The following is a 19,965-nucleotide window of genomic DNA, read 5'->3' as shown; positions in this document are numbered from 1 at the left end:
GATAAACGGCACAGTGACAGACATGAAGGAAGTAGATCTCACGTAACGTTTGTGAGAAATACTACAGTAAGAACTTTCCCAATGATTATTTGATGTATTTGTTGTGGAGTTAATTCAAACCTTTTTGCGATGAGTCACACCGTGTATTTACAAAGTGCAAGTACACACAGACACACACATATTGTGTGTTTAGCTTTGCACTGTTTTTGCACAGTTGATAAGATACATGTTAATTTCCACTGCTGTATGGATATCTGCTATGTTCATGTACAAAATAAAACTTCTCCTACGTCACGTTGCGGTGGGCTTCAAAATGGGAGGGACTTGGATCCTATTTTAACTTCAGGAAATTAAAAAAAGAGACCTATTTTCTTTATATCACCCGAATATGACTGTTATACTGACATTATACCTACACACAGTTCTGTCCAAACTGCTTAGCACCTATAATGAAAATTATATTTTGTCTTTAAAAGTTACTCTCGTTTTTTCTTTTCTTTTTCAAATTAAATAACTAATCACTTTAAATCACTCTATACATTGTGGAATGATCACTATGTAACAGCAAACTGGACAGAAGCTCTCCTGATAGTTCTTTCTTCAGTAAAAAAAAAAAAAAAACGAGTTTGCTTTTTTTTTTAACTTCATTTCATAGTATCAGTAGTACATGTTTTGCCATTGTCAGTTTATTTCAGGCTTATTGAAATGTGACTCTTGCGAGTGCACACTCAGCACAGAAGGCCATAAGCCACTTCTTCTTTCCTTTTCATCTCGAAAGCTCTTTTGTCAGGTTCAATACAGACGTTTGCATTCAGAGTCACATGTAAACGGCTCTGTTGAAACCACAAACATTAGTCCTGGGAAAAGTTACTTTCTGTTTGAAAACTGATTCACCATAGCTTCTCTTTGTGGCTTGCATTGTGTCGCAAGCCATGAGGCGATTCCTGCGGACCCTCGGCTGTCGAGCCAACCGAGCGATTAAACCTTAGAATGCATTGCCTGCTGTATCAGGATTAACTGGCATTCCTGTGTTATTTCTTGAGTCGTACTGTGTTTTAATTATGTTTGGACATTAATGGGATTATGAGACCGTAACACTACGTTGCTAGGTAATTTATGTATACTCAATGCATTTAGGGATGTGGTCAAGATAAACTGTTTAAACTAATCATTAAAATAGAGAACAAAGTTGATAGTTTCATTTATACCATGGTGTCACAACATACATTGTTTTCGGTAATACAGTACTTTTTCATTATTTGCAAGACTGCAGTCTTGGGACCTGGCCACACCGAACCAATGCCAAAAAACTAGCACCAATAAAACCCAACTGTGTTGTCGCCTTGCGTCGACTAATGTCTAATGGATTATATGCACAGCTAGTAATTTTCAGTCAATGATAAAACTTCAGGTAAAAGGTTTATTTGGCTATTTTGAAGTTCACAAGGTTCATGTGTACAGCATTGATGTTGTAATAAAATTACAATTAAATCGGTTAAATAGGCTTAAGCATTCATTTAGTTTTTAAAGTGTAAAACGAGATGAATAATTGTGTTAAACTTAAGCAGCGTCAGTGTAGCTCCATTGAAAAACAAAATAGGGTAAAATAAATTTCCATATTTTAAAGACAAAGCGTGGAAAATTTAATTTAATAATACAGTGCTTCTTGTCTGGCGCTCTCTTCAGCTGACGGCCTGACATCTATTCAACATTCTGCCATTATTAAACAATAAGGATTCAGCTAAAAAGCTTCTTTAACATTCTACTAGCGTCACCTATAGGTCTTGGATGTTCTGTGGGTGAGTAAATTAACACAAAGTTGCCAGGGATCATGGAATTTCTGCAATACCATGGAATTTTAAGTTTGATTCCAGCCCTGCTAAAAAAAATTTTGAGCTGGTCAACCAGCCTGGTTTTAGAGGGGTTTTGGCTATTTCCAGGCTGGCTTCCAGCTAGGCTGGTCAATCTGGTTTTAGCTGGTCATCTCCCAGCCTGACCACCTAAGACCCCTGCTAAAAATTCAGCTTAAACCAGCCTAGGCTGGTTGGCTGGTTTTAGCTGGTCGACCAGGCTGGTTTTAGAGGGGTTTTGGCCATTTCCAGGCTGGTTTCCAGCCATTTCCAGCCTAGTCTTAGCTGGTCAGGCTGGGAGATGACCAGCTAAAACCAGCTTGACCAGCCTAGCCAAGCTGGGAGTCCAGCCAAAACCAGCTATATCCAGCTTAAACCAGGCTGGTCAAGCTGGTTTTAGCTGGATTTGGCTGGTAATTTTCCAGCCTGACCAGCTAAGACCAGGCTGGAAATGGCTGGAAACCAGCCTGGAAATGGCCAAAACCCCTCTAAAACCAGCCTGGTCAACCAGCTAAAACCAGCTTGACCATCCTGGTTTAAGCTGGACATAGCTGATTTTGGCTGGTCATCTCCAAGCCCGTCCTGCTAAAACCAGGCTGGAAATGGCTGGAAACCAGCTGGAAGTGGCCAAAACCCCTCTAAAACCAGGCTGGTGGACCAGCTAAAACCAGCCAACCATCCTAGGCTGGTTTAAGCTGGATTTTTCAGCAGGGACCTCTTAGTACAGGACAACAATCATAATAATTGATCACTTTTAGCAGCAATTAGCAAACGATTTATTTTTGAATGTTTCAGTGGCATTGTTTACATTCTGCTTTCCAAAATGGCTGACTGGTGATGGGTCGTTAAAACACTATAACGCGGCTGGTGAGAGTGTGAATATTTTATTTTTTACTTTCATTGAATTTATTTATTTATTTATTTTTTAAGTGTATTTAGTAAAATTGATAAAATTATGCTAAACTTGTCTCCATGATAATATGTTTTACATGTTTGGTATAGGGTGTCGTTTTTAAAGTGTGTTTGCTGTGCAGTACCACTTATAAGCATGAAGGTCAATGAAACTAGCACGACGAAAATTTGGGGAAAACCCTTGTAATTATATAATCCCTTACAAAACGAGGCTGGGTGAGAGAATTACTTCAGTGAAAGCAGGGGTTCTGCACACCCAGCTGAGGCTTTCCTTTTGCCTCATTCCTAAGAGGCATTTCTTATATGAAAGCATCAGTAGGGTTTCAAACTTTATTAAATCTTAAGCTGATTGTTCTCACGTCTTTGTGAGCTGAAAGCAGGTTCATGTCAGGCAGCCAATGGCCTTTCATTTTGAGAGAGACATCAGTGTCAGCTGATGCCCTTTCAACTTGCTTTGAGTTCATGCTTTTGGTTGCAGAAAGTCATTATGGCACCTTCATTAGACCTTCAGATGCTGCCTAGACAACTTAATACAATGTGCCACAAAGAAAGGCTGAGCAAAAGGCAGTCTGTCTGTCACAGAGTGTAGCTTTAAGGAACTTTGAACGGAGATGTGTAAAAAGTGACTGTTAAATTCAACTTCCTGCCAAAAATAAAAATTCTGTCATAGTTCCAAACCTCTTTAAATTTATTTACTTATGTTTAATATTTCTAAAGAATTGTGGGGGAAATAACTCATTGACTTCCAAAGTTTTTTTTTTTTTTTTGTTCTTATAGATGTCACTGATATTTTTCCCTCAACATTTAATCTTAATGTTTATAATTTCAAGAAAATTATTTTGTTAAAAAACATTAAGAGGTTGTGAGATATACGGCTTTTATTGTTTAAATTCTATGTGTTATACTGTACAAATGGTTAAGTCTATCTGTATTTCCCCCACCGGCAGTGTTTGTTGCCCACATACATATAATCCACCGCGGTTGTAGCACAATGCTGCCATCGTCTGGTCAAGTAGACAACGAACATGCTTGCTTTTCTGCTGCAGGGTGAATCATTTCCAGGCTTTTCTAGGTATACAGTTTCCAGTGGCTGTAGCTCATTATGCAACTCATATACAGTTTGTTTCTACTCATATACAGTTTGTTTGCATGACATCTCAGTGTTCAGTTATGTAGATGTCGCAAGAGCTATTTATCATTCAGATTTGAATTAGGAATGTCATTAAATTATTGCATGTGTTTGTTATGTATACTGTGTGTTATCATTTATAAATCTATAAGAACATAAATCAAATGGAATTAAAACTAATGGCTACATTCATAATATATATTTTAATACTTTTTGTAAGTTATTAAGATTTTATTGTATTAGTATTATTATTATTACGAGAATTTAAACATTAACATGCAATATATTAGTCTTCGGGGCGAAGCATGGCGCAGTAGGTAGTGCTGTCGCCTCACTGCAAGAAGGTCGCTGGTTCGAGCCTCGGGTCAGTTGGCGTTTCTGTGTGGAGTTTGCATGTTCTCCCTGCGTTTGCGTGGGTTGCCTCCGGGTGCTCCGGTTTCCCCCACAGTCTAAAGACATGCAGTACAGGTAAATTGCTAAATTGTCCGTAGTGTATGAGTGTGTGTGTGTGTGAAAGTGTGTGTGGATGTTTCCCAGAGATGGGTTGTGGCTGGCAGGGCATCCGCTGCGTAAAAAAGACTTGCTGGATAAGTTGGCGGTTCATTCCGCTGTGGCATCCTCGGATTAATAAAGGCACTAAGCCGAAAAGTAAATGAATGAATGAATATTTGTCCTCATTTTATACACTTAATCAAAGACATTAAACCATATTTAAAGGAACACTCCACCTTTTTTTGAAAAAGGCTCATCTTACAAGGCTCCTAGAGTTGAGCAGTTTACGTGAACCATTGAATCCAGTCAGCCTATTTCTTGTTCTGGCATGGTCATTTTAGTTTAGCTTAGCTTAGCTTAGTTTAGCTTAGCATAATGAGTTTCTAGAGTCCTCTGTAAATACATAGTGTTACAAAACTGATGGAAAATAACAATTACTATCTTCTAGGCCAGAGATGCCCAAAGTAAGGCCCGCAGGTCAAAGTCCATGGTAACCTTTGATTTGGCCCACCATTCTATCTGAAAAGAGAGGGAGAGTAGGTGGTTGGGGCGAATGCTTTTGACAGAGATCGTCTTTTTGAATTTAACGTAACCTTTTGTTGGTTTGTTTTATTGCTGAGCTACAAAAAATCAAAAATTTAATCAAATGTTGTAAATGAATCAGACTTTTAAAATGTAAACACTGTCACTTGACAGAGAGGAAAATGCACAAATCATCTGCGTGGAAATCAAGGTGAAGGCAGGAGCAGCTCGAATAGTGTATTTAGCATTTGAACTCCATTGTGTAATAAATGAAATTGTTTGTTTGTACAGTAATAAGTTCAGTATAAAATGATACTGCGTTATTTAATATGATTTACAGCAACATTTTTTTTAGGAAATTCCCCTTGGCAAGTTTATTGTAATATGGTTTGGTATATATTGTGACAATTAGTTTGGTTTTTGGCCCTTTATAGGAAAAAGCTTTTTATGCACCCCTGTTCTAAGCCAATATAGCTAACCAACATGTGTTGCATAAAAACAAAAGTATATTTAAAAAAGATTGGTTTTACGAGAATTATTTTTGTTTCAGATTTACTAATAGCAGATTTATACTAATCAGGAAATTCTTTGTTCTTCAGGGATAGTTCTTTTGCATAATGATTATCATTTAATTGTGAAAAGCATCTCTAATGAACTGCTTTACTTAATGAAAATCCATCTTACAAATTCCAAAAACTGTACTTGGTTGTATCACTATCTTAGATTAAAAAAAATTATTAACTTTCATATCAGAAAATGTCTTAGTCAAGATAGTAGTTATTTCCCGAAAGCCATTTTGAAATGGAAACAATATTTTTTTTTACCTTTTATAGATGATATTTGGTCAACAAGTAATAAGTTTTACTCCCAAATAAGGTAAAAGAAATGCATTTCAAAATTTTACACAGGTACTATCCTTGTAATATATTTATTAATAAATTTTTTAAATGACATTTCACCACAATGTTCTTTATGCAACACTGAGCCCGTAGGTCTTTTACATCTATTTTGTACTTGTACATTTTCTGATGATTTTTGGAAACTGGTTTCAGGGTTGATTTTTGATTCATTTTACAAAATGAAACTTTGACGAATGCATGATTCTTTTTTGTATTGTAAAACTGGCTATGCTACACTCAATAATACTTTGAAGTTGATCATTTTTCTTGGGAAGTTTTACACAAGGCAAAAGTAATGTCCATGACTCCCTTTAATTTTTTCTGTAATGATTTAAAATATTTTATAATTCTTTGACCTCAATTACAAGAAACAAGAAGGTTATAAAAACCTCTCAAATAATGAAAAAATGATGCATCGCCTCAGATGTAATGTAGTATTTTTTATTAAATGTATGTTCTGCATCACTAAGTTTTGTATGACTCTTACAAATGTTTTATATAATCCTGTATGCTTCTCAGTTACTTGCTTCAATAAAAATAAAAATAAAATAATAATAATTACTCAAAAAGTGTTGTACTATTGCTGCACCTTGCAGTGCTTCTTTAATTATTATAAAAATGAAAATCAGGCCTATATTATTTTATTAATATCAAATTAGTATTTATTATTGTTGTTACATTTTTATTATTGTTTTATTTAAAGTATATATTATTGTCTAATATAGTTTTATATGGACCAGTTCAAATTTGAAGGACTTTATGTGTTATTTGGCAAAATGTGAAACTATTTTGGGATTAAATTATATTTTGAAAATATAATACCATAATGTTTTTTAACCAGTGTGTCTAAAGTAGTCTAAATGAAACAATTCTGTTTAGTCAGAAAACATGCGCTACACTAATCAAATTATTTCATTCATTTCTTCAAACTGCTTTTCTAACTTCTTCTTCCTGTCGTTCCAGTTCATCGTCCTGCCAGAAGCCGACAATTAACGTTGACATTTTAATTTCTGAATTCCTGCACAATGCCGGTGTTTTTTTCACTTATAAAGGTTAGTTCATTAGGGTCATGATTAATTTGTTTTGAACACCACACAAAACCTAAAGCCACACTGGGGAAATAAACTCCACATACGCATGCAATAATTAAACATGACAGTATTTGTCAACATAGAATAGGCATTTTGGAAGTGAACCAAGTTTTTTTTTTTTTTTTTACAGTCTATTTATCTCAAGTGTCTAATTGAACTGGTCTCTGTGTGTCTGGCCAGATGTCAACATTAGGAGCCACATGACCATCTGCTGTGCATTTATTATGGGTTATGCCAAGACTCTAATGTATTGAGCCTCAAACTATGACTGTAAGCAAAAGAGGCCTTGACATGGTTTTTTATCTTTTCAATGTGTCCCTTGTAGTAATGTTATAATATAATGCTGTTTTTTATGATTTACACTACCAGTCTGAGTTCTGGAATATTTATTAAAAATGTTTTTAAAATGTTTTAAAATATTATGGAACACTATTTGTGTATTTATTTAATCAAAAATACAGCAAAAATATAATATTTAAAAAAGTATTACAATTTAAAATAACTGTTTTCTTATTGTGTAATTTATTCCTGTGGTTTATTGCTTATTTTTTAGAACTTCAGTCTTCAGTGTGTACATTTGCCTTAATCTGATATATGACAGAGGTTTGTGATACAAAAATTACAGTAAAGCATGAATTAAATTATTATTTTCCATGGAGCAAAATAAATCATCCACTTTTACAGTCAAGTATGGATAGGCACAAACAAAAAAAAGTAAAATTTTCTTGAAAAAAATATATTTTTGAAACTAATTGCGTTTGGTATCATTTGTATAATTTGAATAAAAAAAATAATTCTAATATGAAACATTTAAGCATTAGTGTTAAAAACGGCTGTTTCACATTTGTGTGGAAACTGTGATACAGTACCAATCAAAACATTGATAACCTTAACAATCCTTTTAACGATGGCATACAAATAATAAATGACAATAATAAAATAGCATATTTAGCAAATCAGCATATTGTTATTTGTAAAAGCTCGTATGACACTGAAGAATGAAGTAAATTCAACTATATCACAGGAATAATTTATTAACCATGAAAACAACACAAAACATTCATTTTACAAGTAAATATTAATTTACAATGCTGCAGTTTTGACTGTATTTTTATCAAGCAAATATAGCCTTGGTGAGAAGAGATTTACATCCATATGTTACTGATATCAAGATCCTCCTGAAATCTAGATATACAAATGATCTGTTTAAACCGGACACATCAAAACAAAGCTTCTTTTTCTGTTCATTTTGTGAAGTTTATTCATAAACTAATTTCGAGAGGATCACGTGCTTATGATTTATCACGTCCAGTCTCGCATTTGCTAATCACTAATCTTCCAATCATATGAGCCCTAAGGCACCATAAATAGTCTAAGTTTCCAGTTCACTTTATCTTCGTTTGGAAGAAGCAGCTTCACCGTAGCTAGCTCCGTTGAAGAACCAACTCTAAACCAGCATGGACAACTAAAGCAGCAACAAGCTACAATCTTCAGGATCTTCATTTGGAAGAACGCTCTGCTCTGCTCATCAACTACAAAAGCTACAAGTGCTACAAGCTACAAAAGCTTCAAGCTACAATCTACAATATACAATCTAAAAGCTTCAATCTACAAGCTACAATATACAAGCTACAGCAACAACAACAACAACTACTATTGCTACCATTTCAAACAACTACAACTCCAACAATTTCATCAACAGCTTAAACAACAACACCAAAACCTTCCACTTCAAAGAGCCTCCACAACGCATCTGCTGTGTCTTCAACCTTATTTCCCAGCAAGATATAAGCCAAACTCCAAAGCTATTGCAATAAAACGGAACCCTCACCTTCTCCTAGCAGTACACATGCTATCCATCGTTTAACAGATTGTTTGCTGGAATGTGTTCAGCAGAGCAGCAGCTCCAGCCACAAACAATGTTGAATTTGATCAACAAAATGGCCGCCAGGCTTTTTGCACCTTTTGCATGGCCTGACTGAAACTCCTTAAGCCAATAGCTGTAAAGATAAGCGTCTCCATCCAATGAGCTAAGAGACTGGAGATGGTCCCGCCCTCTCTCTTGACTCTGTTGCAAAGACCTTATGAATGAATAGGCCAGACACGCTTGTAAATTTAGTTAAAATTAAAAAAAAAAAAAAAAAAAAAAAAAAAAAAAAAAAAAAATTTTAAATTCCATTTGACATTTAACTTCTGAAAAGATTATTACCCAACCAGTAAATATTAACAAGCTATTGAAAAACATTATGCCATCAAGCACAGAAGTCCAATTGTAATACGCCAGCGACTCATGTGTTGATTTACAAGCGTCATATAAGATTATATAGCAAGTCAGTCGGATGTGAAAACGGCAAAGAAACAAACTTCCCACTTGACTGTTATAAATACAAATTTAAACTTCACTATCACTTCACATGCTCAGTCTTCAAGGGGTACCAGTTTTCCAGGACCACCAGACTAGCCATATCCCATGTCCTCAGCTCTCCATTCATCTGTCATCCCGTTAGGAGACGAACACCCACCCCTACCATCCTTGCACATCGTATCAATGAAGTCATCGGACCATGCATTATCAAAAGCGCTTCCATTTACAGCCGCCCATGCCCTTATTAAGATGCCTCGCATGGATATAAACTAAAACAATTTTCATGTCTGCCATACTTGTATTATTTTGCAAAGATTTAATTTCTGATTCTCTTTGTTTTTCTATTTTAGAGATCATGACTGCTGGCTCCAGAAGCTGACCCTCATCCAACCTATTACAATCCACATCCTCTTCACAAAGGATACATTCCATTTTTCACTTTATCCAATCTGTCCTAACCTGCAGTCTGCAACCTCCGAACCTAAAACCGTCGATTATCTTATTAAAAAGAAATCGACAACAACTTCATGATTGGAACTCCAAGGCTCCTCCTTTTAATATCTCGCGCATTAGCCCATTGGTGTCGCTACTCAAAAAATGTTCTGGCAAAAACGCCTTGTAGTCGACCTTTCGTCCCAACACAATTGCTCCTTTCCTAGCATTAACAGCACTATCCCATTGGACGAATATTTACTTAACTACCACGACATTGATCAAGAGATCTCTCTCATAAAGATAGCCAGTCGTAACTCCTGGCTAGCCAAAGAAGACATTTCCCCTACCTTTAAAATCATGCCAATCCACCCAGACTTCTGGCACCTTTTGGCATTTATTGGCGAAATCAATTCTATTTTTCGGATGCAAAAGCAGCCCAAAAAATATTTGACATAATGTCAGAAGCTTTATGCTGGATTCTGTCTAATATTTACGAAATACCATACCTCATTCACCTTCTAGACGATTTTCTTATTTCCCCCCCGTCATCTCCTCCAGCCAAACACCTAGCGATCACCCAGCAGGTTTTCGCTGATCTCGGAAGGACCCAGTACTTCAATCGAATTTCTGGGTATTAATCTAGACTCGCATAAATTCCAAGCATCCCTTCCTAAAGAGAAAATCAATCGAATAATTTCTCTATCCCAAATTTTCCTTGAAAAACAGATGTGCACACAACGAGAACTCCTACCAATTCTCGGCCATCTAAATTTCGCTATGCGCATTATTCCTTTCATTTCCCACCTCCATCAATTATCCACCACAGTTCATGGTTTAGAAGAAACAATTTTTCTCTCCAAACCCAGTCGCGATGAACTTTGCTTATGGATCTCTTTCCTTAAGCAATGGAACGGCTGTTCCTTTTTCTACAGCGACTTGATTGCATCCCCTATTGACATCAACACATACACAGACGCTGCCCCTCCAATAGGTTACAGTGGCTAATATAAAGGACACTGGTTTGTCTCAACATGGCCAACCCAATTGTAATTCCATTCCAAAGACCAATGTTTTTCAGCCCTCTTCAAATTCTACCCTATCATCGCAGCAGCCATCCTGTGGGGGGACGAATGGTCTACATCTAGCATTCTCTTTCACTATGATAACGAAGCTACAGTGCATTGCATTAACAAAGGGCGCTCCCACTCCCAATCGCTTATGCCATTTTTAAGACACCTTATCTGGATATCTGCTAAAAAACAATTTATCATGATTGCTGAACATGTACCTGGTTGCAAAAACCAAATCGCTGACTCTCTCTCTCTCTCATTTCTCTTTGCAGATATTCTGGCAACTAGCCCCGGAAGCAGACCCTCACCCAACGCCGGTCCCTCCTTATTCAGTAACGATATTTCCATAAACCACCCACTTCATAATCTTCATCAAACTTCTCTATCTCTTATCCTACAAGCAATAGCTCCCAGAACCCTCAATGCATACCTCACAGCATGGAATTCGTTCAAACAATTCCATACCATGCTAGACAACCCATTACACTCAAAATCCTTACCTCATGCATCTACACCCTCTGTAAAGGTTACATTTCCTCCCATACAGCCCGCACCTTAGATGCTATGTTCAATCTAGCATTTTTTGGGGGGTTTCTTAAATGTTCTGAATTAACAGTTACATCCAAATTTAACCCTCTACTCCACCCCACCATCTCAGATCTAGCTTTGCAAGACAGGGAAACTATCTCTTTCCTTATCAAACAAAGCAAAACAGATTAATTCCAGAGAGGACACTCTATCCTCATTTTCAATATTCCTTCACCTACACGCCCATTCCAAACCCTCTTAGCCTAGAAAATCTCAAGAGGCTAACCCACTGGCCCCGCTTTTTACTGATGACGCTAACCGTCCAGTATCTCGATTCTGGTTTCAAAAACACCTTAAAGAAATCTTTCACCTATCAGGTTTTTTCCCAGAGCCCTTTTCCAGCCACTCACTCAGGATTGGCGCAGCCACTACAACGGGCTCTCACACCATCAGATCCAGACCCTTGGTCGCTGGTCTTCTGAAGTTTTCAAATCTTATATACGTCTCAGTAAATACCACCTCAAGAAAGCCCAACAGGCTTTAACCAACCCCCAAGCACCTCCTCACACGGCTCCAACTCAAAAAGGTGTCTAACAGAGCCTCGACTCTCGCAAGAGTCATCCAATCCAAACCCCGCAGAAGCCCAATTGTCCACCCATGGCACCCTTACATGTTTGCCAAGGACTCCCTCAAGGGCCATTGCAGTTAGCATCTTCTGCAATCACCAATAGCTATTTACAGATGCAGACGTTTGTATCCACATGTTCTTTGCGCATTTACTGCGTTTGTACATATGTATTATATTTGTGCTTGTTCCCTTCTTCCAACTTTTCCAAATCTTTTATCCTTATAACCCTACTTTTCAGCCTCTCGTTCCTTTCTTCTCTACACTCCACTCCCAACTAATCTATTTTACACTCTACCTCTAATGATCTTGTTTCTCCTGTCTAGACTCTTCAGACTCCCGAAGGGGCCCCCTTGAGCTCCAACTCTCGCAGGATTCGGCCATAGCGGCCATAGTCCTTTCTTCTTCACGATGTTACCTATTCTTTTTCCGCCTAGACTCTTTCTCCAAGCTCCAAACCCCGCAGGGGTCCGCTCAAGCTAAAACTTCTTCACTCTACTTCAACTACCTCTCTTCTCCTTATGACTCACCCTCTAGCTCTGACCCCCACAGGGGTCGCTCCGAGCCCCAATCTCTCGCAAGAGTTATCCAAATCCTCTTTCCCACTCACTGATATCTATCTCCTCCTATCCGCAATCTACCCTCAAGCTCTGACCTCCACAAAGGTTGCTCAGAGCTCCAACTCTCACAAGAGTTACTCTCTTCCACTCACTGCTACCTATCTCCCCCTATCTACACTCTACCCCCAAGCTCTGACCTCCACAGAGGTCGCTTCAAGCTCCAACTCTCGCAAGAGTTACTCTCCTCCACTCATTGCTCCTCCCAGCTACACTCTACCCTCAAGCTCAAACCTCCGCAGAGGTCACTCCTATCTACACCCTACCCTCAAGCTCAAACCTCCGCAGAGGTCACTCCTATTTACACCCTACCCTCAAGCTCAAACCTCCGCAGAGGTCGCTCCTATCTACTCCCTACCCTCAAGCTCTAACCTCCGCAGAGGTCACTCCTATCTACACCCTATCCTCAAGCTCAAACCTCCGCAGAGGTCACTCCTATCTACACCCTACTTTCAAGCTCAAACCTCCGCAGAGGTCGCTCCTATCTACTCCCTACCCTCAAGCTCTAACCTCCGCAGAGGTCACTCCTATCTACACCCTATCCTCAAGCTCAAACCTCCGCAGAGGTCACTCCTATCTATACCCTACCTTCAAACTCAAACCTCCGCAGAGGTCGCTCCTATCTACACCCTACCTTCAAGCTCAAACCTCCGCAGAGGTCGCTCCTATCTACACCCTACCTTCAAGCTCAAACCTCCGCAGAGGTCACTCCTATCTATACCCTACCTTCAAGCTCAAACCTCCGCAGAGGTCGCTCCTATCTACACCCTACCTTCAAGCTCAAACCTCCGCAGAGGTCGCTCCTATCTACTCCCTACCCTCAAGCTCTAACCTCCGCAGAGGTCACTCCTATCTACACCCTACCCTCAAGCTCTAACCTCCGCAGAGGCCGCTCTAAACTCAAACTCTCACAAAGCTCCATCTTTCATAAGAGCTACTCTCCTCCACTCTCTGCTCCATACCTTCACTCTACTCTGGCCCCCGCAGGGGTCACTTAGAGCTCCAACTCCTACAAGATTCACTCAAAGTTTTCTTTCACTGCTTCAAACCACCTATTCTCCCCTTCTTCTTAACCCCGAAAACCATGACCCCCGCAGGGGTTCCTTCAAACTCTAACTCCAGCAAGAGTTATTAGAATCCTCTTTTCACCCTTATTAATCCTATCTAATTAATGCCCATGCATTTAACCTCTTTTCTTCTACTATATCCAGCAGCCGGATATAGCTCTAAATTTCCTGCCTTTTGGGGGGTTTTTCTTCGAATACGCGGCTGCTGTCCCGAGCGATTAATTCTGCATTTTGGGGAGTTCTGAGATCCACCGAGCTCAGGCTCCCTTCTTGCTCTGCCAACGGGAGGAAGCCCCGGGCTCGAGGAGCCCTTGAGCTCGGGGCTCTCTCCCGGGACAGCATGCCAAATAAGCTTTGTAAATCATCAGCTAAGTGTGAACTCTTGAAGTGAAGTTTATTCATAAACTAATTTCGAGAGGATCACGTGCTTATGATTTATCACGTCCAGTCTCGCATTTGCTAATCACTAATCTTCCAATCATATGAGCCCTAAGGCACCATAAATAGTCTAAGTTTCCAGTTCACTTTATCTTCGTTTGGAAGAAACCCCCCTCCTCCCCTATTCTCCTCCTTTACCTGTAATTGGGCGGCACGGCGGTCCAGTGGTTAGCACTGTGAACCACACAGCAAGAATACTGCCGGTCCTAGTTCGATAGGACCGGTGAGTGTTTCTGTGGGGAGTTTGTATGTCCTTCCCGTGTCCGCGTGGGTTTTCCCCGGGCTCTCCGGTTTCCTCCCACCATCCAAAGACATTCAACATACTTAACAATCAAGCTGGTCTAATTCCTTACGTTCCCTTAGCTACAGCGGCAGGGGAGTTCTGAGATCCACCGAGCTCAGGCTCCCTTCTTGCTCTGCCAACGGGAGGAAGCCCCGGGCTCGAGGAGCCCTTGAGCTCGGGGCTCTCTCCCGGGACAGCATGCCAAATAAGCTTTGTAAATCATCAGCTAAGTGTGAACTCTTGAAGTCGTGTTTGTCAGCAGCACCAAGCATGTTTGTTTAAATGATAATGTTGTTTTTATGACTAAAAACATAAATTCCTAAGAGGAAGTTTCTTAAAACACCAGAAAATAATGATATCATGCACGTCCATAAAGGCAAGCACAGAAGTTGCATTGTGAAAATAATTTTATATTTTACAGTAAAGATATACAATACTGTAAATAAATATACATCAAGATAAATGGTGCTTAAAATGTAGATTTTCACTGTATACGCACTCTATAACATCAGAAAGGTCTGACCCTTCCTATCTGAACATGCAGCTCAACTCCTTGTTCAAGCTCTTGTTCTCTCCAGACTGGACTATTGCAACTCTCTACTAGCCGGGCTTCCAGCTAACTCTATCAAACCTCTTCAGCTGGTTCAGAACGCAGCAGCACGAGTGGTCTTTAATGAACCTAAAAGAGCACATTTCACTCCGCTACTCACCCGTTTGCACTGGCTGCCAGTTGCTGCTCGCATCAAATTCAAAGCTCTGATGTTTGCTTGCAAAGCGACCTCTGGCTTTGCTCCTTATCTGCTCTCACTCCTGCAGATCTATGTGCCCTCCAGAATCTTGCGTTCTGTGAATGAACGTCGCCTCGTGGTTCCATCCCAAAGAGGGAAGAAATCACTCTCCCGAACTCTCGCATTCAATCTGCCCAGTTTGTGGAATGAACTCCCTAACTGCATCAGAACGGCAGAGTCACTTGCTGTCTTCATGAAACGACTAAAAACTCAACTATTTAGTCTCCACTTTCCTTCCTAATCTGCAATTACCTCTGGATCCACCACTTAATATATTACAATAAAAATAAAAATAATTACTAATGCTTTGCTTCTTACACTTTACACATCTGAAACTTGCCTACAGCACTTATTCATTGTTGCTCTTAAAGTTGTGTAAATTGCTTCCTTGTCCTCATTTGTAAGTCGCTTTGGATAAAAGTGTCTGCCAAATGACTAAATGTAAATGTAAATACAGCATTTTTGCTGTAAATGATTTACAGCAAGTTACTGTAGATTTTACAGGACATTGTTAACTGCATGTAGTAGTTTCCTTAATGTCTATCTGTATCAAATGTAGACAGCATCAGTGATTATAATTGATTTTAATATTGCTTTTGATGCGACTCAAAGCTTCTCCTATTGTAGAATGATTAAATGCAAGTGGGTGGAGCCTAAGGTATGGAGGAAGCGTATATGCAAATATATCTACCTCTTTTATGTCACGTGCTCCATTTTTACAGCTTGAATAAATAAATGCTATATGTTTATAACAAAGAGGTTGCTTTAAGAGCTAAAACTCGCAGGATCATTTCATGGAACAAAGATCTCTTATATGTGAAAAGATAAAGGCCTCTTTGATTTCACATGTCATGACCCCCTAAACTCTGGTTAAACATGTAAAATATTTCAGTCAAGCTGAATGGATGGGTTTGCCTATTCATTATCTCATTGCTGGCACTGTTCATAAAACTGAACTAGTGATAAATGGTTATCAGCTTAATTCAAAGAGGATTCCAACTATGGTGAGCTGTTGAGTTGAATCATTGTTTATGTGTTGCAGAGAGGTTTTTTTTTTTTAGACTGAGGACACATGCACTCACCATCTGGCCTGAACGATAAGCTCTTGGACATTGCCTTCATATGTAGCATTTAATACTCACACCAGTGGCCTGATGATACCGAGATGTGTTGCTTGAGTTCATTTGAAGCAGCAAAACCTACGCAGAGTAAATACTTACACTCTGCTGCCTGTGTTGTAGTTTCTGAATGTATTGAAACCTAGATGATGCTTTGGTTTTTAATGCTATTTCACGTTAGCCTTGCATTGACCTTTAGTGTTTGCAGTGTTTTGGATTAAATTCTTTTAAAAAAAAGGGTTTACACAGTATCAATAATCCAGTTGAAGTAAAATTTAAAGTTTACATTGGTGGTAAAATTACATATAAATCCAGATTTTTTTATTTGCCTTTCGTTTGATTTATTTCTATGTTTCATATTTTAAGATTATTTTTAATATTCATAACTGCTATTCAAAGCTGTTATATAATGTTACAGAATTTTTTTATTAAAATTGAATTAATACTGGCGTGTGCAGACTCCCGGAACTTCCGCGAGACTTGGGATATCTGTTAATAATAAAGAATAGATTATTAAGGAATAGTACATACATGCACTGTTGACCTTGCAATTTGCTTATCCACTGAAAGATTATTTAATGGAAGTACAGACATTACATTCGTCAGTAACAAGCGAGACGCAAAATAAAAAAGCGAATTCAGAATGTCGTTCATTTCTTAAATACACATAGCTAGCATTTGGTTTACGATAATGTCACAGCAGTAGAGGCTTCTCAATGACAATGAAGATATATAATAATAATCTAAAATCCATCCCATTTTTAAGCTGTATTAAACTGCAGTAAAAAAGAAACAAGCCAAGTCATGCCAAGCTCTACAGAGCTGAGTTGTCAATACAAACTCTGTCAGGAATAACGCCCCAAACCAAAATATAAGACAAGACCAGACAATAAACTGGAAAAAAAGTGACAAACTTAAATATAAATGAGACAATTGGATAAATAGATCAGGCATGTCAATTAAATAACCAAAACGTTTGTGGGACAAAGGAAATGTACAAAGAAAAGCAGACACAAGCTATTACTTCCAATTCCTGGGAAATGCGAACTGTAAATGTTGCATGAGAGAAATGTAGAGGCCATGATGAGCAAAAAACATGATGGATGTGGATATTTAGGTTATGTATAAATAGGCTAATATACCAAAGACAAGGGAATCGTGTTATCAGGATGTTAAAATAACACCCAAAAAACATATCCTTTCAAGTATCACCTGAAATTTCACTAAGCAATAGTCACGGCACAAAAATAATAAAATAAGCAAATCCCAGCCAGGTCTGTCATGTTTTTTTTTGATTCCCTTGAACCATTTCCATTGTGTTCTGTGCTATTTGCATGTGTTGTGAGAAAAGGCAGGCGTTTTCTTAATTTGTTTTCATTGTGAAAAGATGCAGCATGTTTTCTTAATGTGTTTGCAATGTGAGGATTTGCAACAGGTATACATTCAAACCGATGAGGATCTTTCCTTAATTTGCTGGCATTTTTTGCAACTAAATGTGTTTTCTTAAATTGCAGCATGTTAAGCTCTCTCGGTCACCGACTGTGCTGTACAATTCAGTGGAAAACCGTCTTAAGGTGGAGCCAGATGGGCCATGGCAAAGACAAGGGAGCAAGGAGCAAAGGTGAAGCTGAAGGGCCGAGGTGGATACCAGGTCTTAATGGTTGGAGGTGGAGACAGGGGATCCACATGGCTAGATCGAGCTATAGCAGGTGAAAGTCCTGCAGCAAATCAACAGTACCATGTGGAGCTGCCTGAGGGCTAACAGAGACCACCGGATACCGTGTTTGAGGGCCAGCTGATAGCTAGAGTGGGAGGCTATTCAGATTCAGAGATGTCTGATGAAAAAAAGCTGGGCAGGGCCAGTGGAAACTCAGGAGATCTGGGTGGGATCAGCAGAGAAGGGAGTACAAGGACGCCATCCTTCTTTATACTATCAATAATGTATGCTGAAACACACCCTCAGTGGTGAGAGTGTGAGTGAGGACAGGCGATGTTGCCCATTCATGTTAGACTCTGGGGCGGTGACAAGCACAGTTGCTCCATGTGTTCTGGCATAATCCTCATGGTGGGCTCGGTCTTTTAGTCTGGTGATCGCTCCACTTATTATGTAAATTTGTTAAGGTTTGGATTTAAGCCATTAAGATGACTCTGTGTTATTGAGTCAAAGAGAATTTAAATTCATCTGAATGTCTCTGTAGCGAAAGGTCATTTAAAAATTTGCATTAAATGCGTCCCGCTTCTTTGAGATAAACATTGCATGTGATCGTCCCCCAGTTTATGCTCTTTGAATCATTCTGTTGTCTTTTTTTTTTAATCGACACAGCCTCTTATCTACTTCAGGAACAAGGAGAAGCCAGTCTAAAGAAAGTCAAAATGGCCGCAGACCCATTTTAAGTGACAGCTGCTCTTCTGCAACAAAGGTAATTTGAAATGCAAGCAGGTCCATTCATTTGATTTCCTCCACGTCTCCCAGAGTGCTGAATGTAATTATCATCCACCATCTCTCGTCCCGTGGGAGCCCTTCCCCCTCCACACTCAGCTGTGACCCTCTCCGCCCTCCCCCACCTCAACATGTGACTTTACCCTGTCCTGTCCCGACCGCCTGTCCCACACACAGCAGCACCTCTCATAATCCCACACGGGGCCTGAAGCAGGATCATTCTGCACTGATTCTCTGTCTAGTTACATCAAGTGAGATGACAAAACCATTTTGTGCTAATAATTTGGATTAGTAATTATATTAATTAGATATAGTTTGTTGAAATAGATTAATATATGTATTTATGTATCTGTTTATTGACATATATGGACTAATATTTGCATCACTTTAATATATAGCACAATTTTGTGGTAAAAATTTAGGCTTATACTTAGTATTAACAACACGATAATCGTAGTATTTATATTAATTATATTTAATTTGTTTAAATAGTTTAATCTACATATATATATATGAATCTATGTATTAGCATATATGAACTACGTATTTGGACCACTTTAATATATAGCACAAAATTATTTTGTGCTAGTAATTTGTACTGATAGTATTCACAACAAAATAATTGTAGTATTTATATTAAGTATATTTAATTTGTTTAAATAAATTAATATATGTATTTATGTGTTTGTTTATTGACAGATGTGTATGGACTAATTATTTGGATCACTTTAATACATAGCACAAAACTATTTTATGCTAATATCTTGGACTTATACTACTTAACAATAAGAGAATTGTATTATTTATATTAAGTAGATGGGCGAAGCAGTGGCGCAGTAGGTAGTGCTGTCGCTTCACAGCAAGAAGGTCGCTGGGTTGCTGGCTCGATCCTCGGCTCAGCTGGCGTTTCTGTGTGGAGTTTGCAGGTTCTCCCTGCATTCGCGTGGGTTTCCTCCGGGTGCTCCGGCTTCCCACAGTCCAAAGACATGCGGTAAAGGTGAATTGGGTAGGCTAAATTGTCTGTAGTGTATGAGTGTGTGTGTGTGTGTGTGTGAATGTGTGTGTGAATGTTTCCCAAAGATGGGTTGCAGCTGGAAGGGCATCTAGTGCGTAAAAAAGCTTGCTAAGTTATAGACTTAAAAAACTTGGATAAGTTGGTGGTTCATTCCGCTGTGGCGACCCCGGATTAATAAAGGGACTAAGCCGACAAGAAAATGAATGAATGAATGAATATTAAGTGGACTTCATTTGTTTAAATAAATTAATATATGTATTTATGCATTTGTTTATTGGCTG

At 38.7% G+C, this 19,965-nt stretch overlaps 1 protein-coding gene across 5 annotated transcripts in view; it reads left to right on the top strand.

The window, feature by feature from the left end:
- The window catches only part of smpdl3a (sphingomyelin phosphodiesterase acid like 3A), a 41,456-nt gene extending 22,807 nt beyond the window's left edge, over positions 1-18,649 (top strand). For 3 of the 5 annotated variants that reach the window (XM_073932455.1, XM_073932456.1, XM_068215437.2), the window contains 2 exons: positions 6,768-6,856; positions 7,026-7,312. In XM_073932455.1, coding sequence (XP_073788556.1) covers positions 6,768-6,856; positions 7,026-7,051 — 115 coding nt within the window. In that variant the 3' untranslated portion in view covers positions 7,052-7,312. 5 annotated transcript variants of the gene reach the window in all.
- The last annotated feature ends 1,316 nt before the right edge of the window (positions 18,650-19,965 follow it).

Source organism: Danio rerio, chromosome 20 (assembly GCF_049306965.1).
Source record: "Danio rerio strain Tuebingen ecotype United States chromosome 20, GRCz12tu, whole genome shotgun sequence".
NCBI classification, from domain to species: Eukaryota; Metazoa; Chordata; class Actinopteri; order Cypriniformes; family Danionidae; genus Danio; species Danio rerio.
Note: the sequence above shows the minus strand (reverse complement) of the source record. Positions and strands in the feature narration are given on the sequence as shown.